The sequence below is a fragment of the Pungitius pungitius genome, chromosome 3, assembly GCF_949316345.1.
Source record: "Pungitius pungitius chromosome 3, fPunPun2.1, whole genome shotgun sequence".
Lineage (NCBI taxonomy): Eukaryota > Metazoa > Chordata > Actinopteri > Perciformes > Gasterosteidae > Pungitius > Pungitius pungitius.
Window position 1 is genome coordinate 10,845,933 of NC_084902.1, and position 7,372 is coordinate 10,853,304.

The window sequence follows — 7,372 nt, forward strand, 5'->3', positions numbered from 1 at the left end:
AGTGTGCTCTTGAGACCTTGGCCTCTAAAAGTTGCATTTTTCCGGAAGAAATATTAAACTATGTGCGTAGGGCGCAGATTTAAAAAAACACCTTTTAAAAGATTTAGAAGGAAGTTGGGTCATGTATGGTGTTTTGAGAGGCTTTTATTTTAAGATGGAACATCAGAATGTCCTGGTTATCCATAGGTGTCACCTTGGGGATGTCTACTCTCTGCCTGAAGTGGAATGGAGATGAAAGTATTGATTGTATCCTTTTAAATCTAATCTGAAAATGACAAAACGTAGTCTGGTGATGATTTTGAAGGAAATTGGTTATGTATGGTATTTCGAGAGGCTTTTATTTTGGACTGGTACATCAGAATGTCCTGGTCATCCCAAAGTCATACCATTGTGATGTGTACTCTCTGCCTGAAGTGGAATGGACATTAAAGTATTGATTGTTTTCTTTTAATTATATTTATCTCTTTCATTGAATAGGTCCAATATAAAAAGGGAAATGGTGCCAGCACCTCAATAATTCCATGTTGGGATCAGTTGCTCAATGCGGTTCTCAAGATGATGGGCAGTTTTGGTTTCAGGGTCCTTTTTGGTTCTTCCACAACTGAGCTTGTAGAATGCTTTGCTGATTTGTATATGTCAGGACCAGATTAAAATGAGGACTCAGATGCAGAGGGTTTGGCGTCTTTATTCGCGTCGTGAAAAAACAAACAAACGGCTATGAGCTATCAGCGTTTCCGACAAAAGTTAACAAACTAAAATCTCTCTTAAACGAGGAAAACGAACGGCTTCGAAAGCGCGCTAAAACTAAATCTAAGAAGCTCAAACAAAAGGTCACTCTTACTCAGAGGAAAAACAAAAGGGGTAATCATTCCGAGACAAGGCAATGGTATAAACAAATCCTGTGGCTGTGGCTGTGGCGAGGCTTGGGTGAACGCACGGTGGTACACTCAGGCACAAGACAAAGGGAGACGCAGACTATAAGACACATGAGGGTAATGGGAAACAGGTGGACACAATCAGGAATCAGGGGAGACGATTCGACTGGTGACATGAGGAAGGGCAAGTGACCTGAAACGAGAGGAAGGTTACTACTTTCAAAATAAAACGGAAATGACAAGACCAAAACATGCCGACAAAAACCCAACTTGACCCCACCCTGTGACAGTATACTTGTAATAAATCGTCACTGGCAAGCAAACGCTTTGGTTCAGGGTGAACATTATATGTTCTTTTATGTATTTCTTTATACGTTGCCACACTGATGGCATAAAGAAGAGTTAAAGCCCCGTTATTATTGGACATGGCTACAGTCCGAAGCCCAAGGTGTATTGGGTGCTCGCTTCTTTTGCTTGACGCACGCTCCTGATCTTGAATCTAGAATCGATTGCTCTACCTTAGTGTCCCGGATGTTCGTGTTCTCACGGCTGAATTTTTTGGGCTGAATATTGTAACCATGATTTCTTTTGCGGCTGAATATTGTAACCATGATTTTTTTTGCGGCTGAATATTTTAATAGTGATTTTTTTTAGGTTGAATTTTTTGCAGTATTTTAATGTTGAAAAACATTCAGATACATTAATTCAATGCATAAATATTCAGTGCTAGAAATTCAATCACCTTTTTATTTCAACCCCCGATGACACAGATTTACTTCCATACTTGTCGCGTCATTGAAAGTTCCTGAATGGCCTTGTGAGTAGTCTGTAGGTATTTTGTGTCCGGTAAATAGAGTAAAGCCTTTATTATTTGACACTCTGCATTTGAATCCTGCTTCTGCCATGCAGTTGTGACACTGTTTTTTGTGTGGTTAGGTTGTTAATTGATTGAGTAAAAGATATGCATATTTACATTTTTTCTTTTTACTTTATTTTATAGCTAGTATGCTGTGGTATAGCAATATTCGTAAAATAAGTGATTTTAAAAGGATTTCCACAAAAATACATTAAAATGAATTAAACATTAAATGTGACAACCGTTAATGTAAATAGTTAGATAAACAAGTTGAATGTGCACATCATGAGATTGTTTATTGAACTTGGCTTTTGCAGCCACAATGTAGTTTGTTTCTTTTACAGATCACATTGGAAAGCTGCAGAATCAGGGGTTACAAATAGTTCCTTAATTGTTTAAACATTTTGGAGTGAGAGCTTAACTGTTATGCTAATATTCTGAATTAGATTGACTCAAAACAGAGATTAATTATGGACATTAGGGCTATTTTATGCCAGTTAGTTATAGCCAAGAGTGCACATAAGAAACATGATCTCTCTGTTTCCCCTTTTTGACTTTGAGTAAAAGTTTTTTCAATTGCCATTTTGAAGTATTTCATGTCAGATAATCTAGCATTAAGTTTTGTTCATTAAAAATTTCTTGGTGTTTTTCTCTGGCTGAAACAATATGATGAAACACTTTGGTGCAAAAATACACAACATGAGTCCAAAACTGGAGGCCAGAATGGCAAAAATCTCCACAGCCACAGTAAATTTACCAGGAGAGCTGACATACGCTGGGATAAAGGTGACCCAGACTGCACAGAATATCAGCATGCTGAACGTGATGAGCTTGGCTTCATTAAAATTATCAGGTAGTTTCCGGGCTAGGACAGCTAGCACAAAGCAAAACACAGCCAGCAGGCCGATGTACCCGAGCACGGCCCAGAACCCAAAAGTGGAGCCCAGTGCACACTCCAGGATGATTTTCTCCTTGTACGTGGTTAGGTTTTTCATTGGAAAAGGAGGGCTAAGAACCAACCAAAGAGTACATATTACAACTGGAATAAGGGTGAAAGACAGTATGGTCATTCTTTGTTGTGGAGGACCAAACCACTTCATGACATTACCACCTGGGAGAGTGGCTTTGAAGGCCACTAACACGACTATCGTTTTTCCAAGAACACAAGATATACAGAGGACGAAGGTGATCCCAAATGCTGTGTGGCGCAGCATGCAGGACCAGTCAGAGGGGGCTCCAATGAAAGTTAATGAGCATAAGAAACACAGAGTCAGAGAGAAGAGCAGCAGGAAGCTCAGCTCAGAGTTGTTGGCCCTGACAATCGGGGATGTCCTATGATGGTGGAACACAGCCGCTGTTAGGACGGCAAGACAGGCCCCTCCAACTGAGAATGCACACAGGATGATTCCTAGACCCTCGTTGAAGGAAAGAAACTCTATAGGCTTGGGGAGACAATTGTTTCTCTTTGCATTAGGCCAGAATTCCTCGGGGCAAGGGAAACAATAAGGGGAATCTGAAAAAATAACAAAGAAATGGCTTTTTTAACTTAATATTTGATCTTGTGCAGTACATGCATTACGGAATTCAATACCTGTAGCATTGCTAATCTCTCCCTCGGGACACAATGCACAATCATAACAGCAGATGGGTTTTCCTTTCTGCAGCACTTTCCGAGTACCTGCAGGACAGCTGTCAGAACAGACTGACACAGGCACCTGGAACAGAGACATAAAAAACAATTCTATGAGTTTTGAAACGGAGGATTAAATGTTAGGTTGAGCTAATTTAAAATTCTGACCAAAATGTAAACTTGCACGTCATCAAGTTGTTTGTGTACATGTATTTGTCAAAGCAACCTCTGGCGGAGAGAATTCAAAGTTTTGTAAAAAAAAAAAGCGTTCTTAAGTTCCGCTAAAGCTAAAATAAAACATCAGCACTCTGGATTGGATGAAGACTTTTTTGGTGCTATTCCCGTGCAACAATTCAGCAAGGGAACACAATAATTATAAGGGATGTTGGACGCAATCACTATAAAACACAGCTCTTTGCAATCAGTATGGACAAGAGAGGAACAGGGACCAAAAACGCAGATTGCATAATTCCAGGAATGTGTCATAATATCAATTTCGGTCTTCCTACTTGTGTGCCACCCTCCACCCAGGTGAGGTTCCCATTGATATGGAATTCCTGGTCCACTGGCAGAGATGCATTGTAGTGTCCTACTGTCACTAACTCAATGCTGCCACTCTCGGTTTTCTGCCAGTTAATCAGCTCGTATGTGGCCACAGGGTCCCCATTGGCATCGAATGACACATCATAACCATTCTGGGAAAATGTAACTTTCTTCAACTGATTGAGAACCTGCAAAGGTGAAGTGAATTAAGACAGTCAAAGGGAGAAATTCTCTAATGAAGTTAATATTTTTGGAAATGCACTTATTGTACGTCGCTTTGGATAAAAGCGTCAGCTAAATGTAATGTAATGTAATATTTAATTTTTATTTAACTTACATAAAAAGGACAATGTGTGTTCACATATTATTTGGTTTTACTGACCTCTTTGATCTCTATGCTGGTGAGTTTGTCACACTGGGTTATAGAATGTGTTTCCTGACACACTGCATTATGAATGGCATGTGCTATTGCATAAACAGCCTTGTACACCATGTTAGTAATTCTGAACTGAGTTGTAGAGTATGGGCTCTGGATTTTCTCTATGTCTTCAGTTCCATTACAGATGTTCTTGTCTGAGACACCTGCATAAAACACACCGAAAGATCCTTAAATCAAATTGAATCTTTCAAAGAAAGGCACTATTTTTTCACTTGATGTTTCTGTTCAAATGCAACAGGTCATTGTAATCATGCTGGGATTGTGTTTTTAAAGGAGCTTGTACTCCAATCCAGCATATTAAATATGATATAAAATACAAAAACAAAGACCAAACTGTGAGTGTGGGTTAACGATCTGCAAAACTTTCTCACTTTTTTCCAGCCTGCAGTTGAATTGTTCCTCCCAGAACTTAGTCAGCATCGGAGAGGCAGACACTTTAGAGGGAGGGAGATCCAGCAGGAAGTCTCTCAGTCCTGGGATGAGAGCTCGCTCAATGCCAAATCCGATTGCTCCAGCACAGAAACTGAACCTCAGCATGTCTGGGTCAGTAAGCCAGGACTCGCTGCCTATCCACTGGCGAGGTGGAGAGGGCTTCAGCAACAGCTCCTCCAGCAGAATCCTCAAGTCTCCAGGGGACATAAATGCCACAATAACCACAGCTGTCGACCTTAAAAAAGGAATACATTTAATAATATATGCAAATATTATGCTAAATATTTGCCTTTACAGTATGTTTAGAATGATTAAAGCAGTTTTTTGTCTCACTTTATTTTATTATATTTTTATAACAAATATCATCACATTAATATGAGATTAAAAAGTCCTTTGTTCTAAATTTGGGTTCAAGTCAGTGTGAGCACACAATCATTGAATGTAGAAACCTGCGGATGATGTCGGCTACTCTCTGGATCCTGCTACGTGGGTTGGTCCGATAGAAAGATTCTGAATATTCCACACAGATCCCCTCTTTGTGCGCTGCCTTCAGGAAAGACGCCATACCACTGTTCCCATAATCCGAATCCGATCGGATAGCACCTATCCAAGTCCAACCAAAGTGTTTGACCAGCTTTGCCAGCGCGTCAGCCTGGAATTGGTCACTCGGGATGGTTCTGAAGAAACTGGGGTACTGTTGCTTATCAGACAGGCATGCACAGGTGGCAAAGTGACTAACCTAGAGGAAAACAACCAATTATTAAACAGGACTGATTCTTAAAAGGTCTAAACTACAAAGTTTGCATTGAATTCAGATATTTACCAGCGGAATGTTAAAGGACCCGATGATGCGCGACATGCTGATGGATGGCGTGGACCCGGAATCACCGACCACGGCCATCACCTTACCCGACTGAGAGCATTTCTCCCCGGCATGAAACACCGGGTCCAGGCCGCTTGAAAGCTGGAATGCCACGTGCACCGCAACAGGTACAGACGCGCACGAGTCGTAGATCTGATAACCGAGTCTGATGCCCGGCAGCAGCTTCGTGCTGTTGTTGATCTCCTCGATGGCGAAGATCATTGCGCGCGAGAAGCGCAGTTCACGAGAGTTGATGCTGCACAGACAATTATATTATATTATTTTATATATATAAAATATGGACTCCATATCAAAAGGACCATATTAATAGATATAGCCAATTAAGAACATCTTTAATTTAAAGTTATCAACAATAATAGCCGCACTTCCAATGTGAACCAAAATTACATTTAGGAGTTGATTTACCACCAAATCAAAAAACAGAAAGGATTAGATCAAAACCCAACAGCGTCTTCATATTACAGTAAATATAAATTTGTGCTTACGTTCATCCTGTTAAATTTGATATATTAATTACATTTGACGTTTTTTTATAACTTTAAAAAAATGTTCATTCTATATGTATTTTTTAGTTTTAAGCTCAGAAATATTTTTGTTGAAGGACAAACATGTCTTTCTTTATGTATATTTTCAGTAAAAAAAAACTGCATTGTAAAATAATTAGCACTGTAAAAAGCACTTCCATCTCCAAAGACAACATCCTCTTAGCCCACACGTCTCTCTCCTACTAACCTCCCTGAGCATCTTATCGAATCAGGCATGGTGGTGTAGTTGTTTGTCACTGTGTAGGTGTAGTGGTGTATGGAGAAAACACCACCAACAACATAGTCACCATCCATTGAGAATGCAGGTAGACGAGTGGCACCTTGGAGCTTACATTCCACAGATAAGCCCTCATCGCTGACTCCAACACCAGTCCTATCCTCTGTAAGCCCAGCCCTTTGTTTCACTCCATCCCCAGAAGCATGCAAAGCAAGAGCTGAGTTCAGCTCATACAAACCCAGCGACAGGATCAGATCAATCAAGAGAGCAAAGATCTCCATCCCTCAACAGTCCCCATGTGGGCATACTGTGTATTCACTCCTTTATATAGATTTTCAGAGCAAAGCTTGCCTCAGATTGTACGTCAGCTTTTTCTACGTCACACAGAGGATGTTCTTAACCAGTGGCCTTTGATTAACTCATGTCGAAGCCTTTTTGAGCTTTTCTTTTTTTACAATATCTGCATTATGCCCCTTTCTCTTTAAATATTATTACCATTTATACTGATAACTGTTTTAGCTCATATTAGTTATGTCTAATAAACACTATCTAAAACCAATAATTTTCATTGTGTGTGTTTGTTTCCTGTTTTATTTAGTTGTACTTACTTGTGTCCCTAGTTTAGTCTCACATCCTGCCCTGTCTTGTCCCCTTGTGATTGTCTGCCGTGTCCTTGATTGTTTACACCTTTGTCCAATTACCTGCACCTTCCCAGTGTATTTAACCAATGTGTGTCTCATGTGTTTGTTTGTTTGTGTCGCGCCCCCGACTCCGCCAGTCTCTGCACCCCGATGCCCCCAAGCCCAGTTGCCAATCTCCCGTCGCCCCCGAGCCTGGCTCCTGGTTTTCCATCGGGCCGACCCCTGAAAAATGTTTTACAGTACTACATAAAAAGGACTCAAACAAGAGATAGTCTTTCAATAATATGTTTTTATTAATGTCAAAGCAGAAT

At 40.3% G+C, this 7,372-nt stretch overlaps 1 protein-coding gene across 1 annotated transcript; it reads right to left on the minus strand.

Moving 5' to 3' along the window:
• Positions 1 to 648: 648 nt before the first annotated feature.
• LOC119207738 (extracellular calcium-sensing receptor-like) lies at positions 649 to 6,524 on the minus strand. The gene is made up of 8 exons (XM_037457729.2): positions 6,391 to 6,524; positions 5,599 to 5,893; positions 5,225 to 5,514; positions 4,715 to 5,010; positions 4,287 to 4,486; positions 3,871 to 4,092; positions 3,323 to 3,446; positions 649 to 3,244 (listed from the first exon to the last, which is right to left on the minus strand). Exons 1-8 carry the CDS (start codon positions 6,495 to 6,497, stop codon positions 2,346 to 2,348), a joined length of 2,433 nt encoding a protein of 810 aa, XP_037313626.2. The 5' UTR covers positions 6,498 to 6,524; the 3' UTR covers positions 649 to 2,345.
• Positions 6,525 to 7,372: the final 848 nt, after the last annotated feature.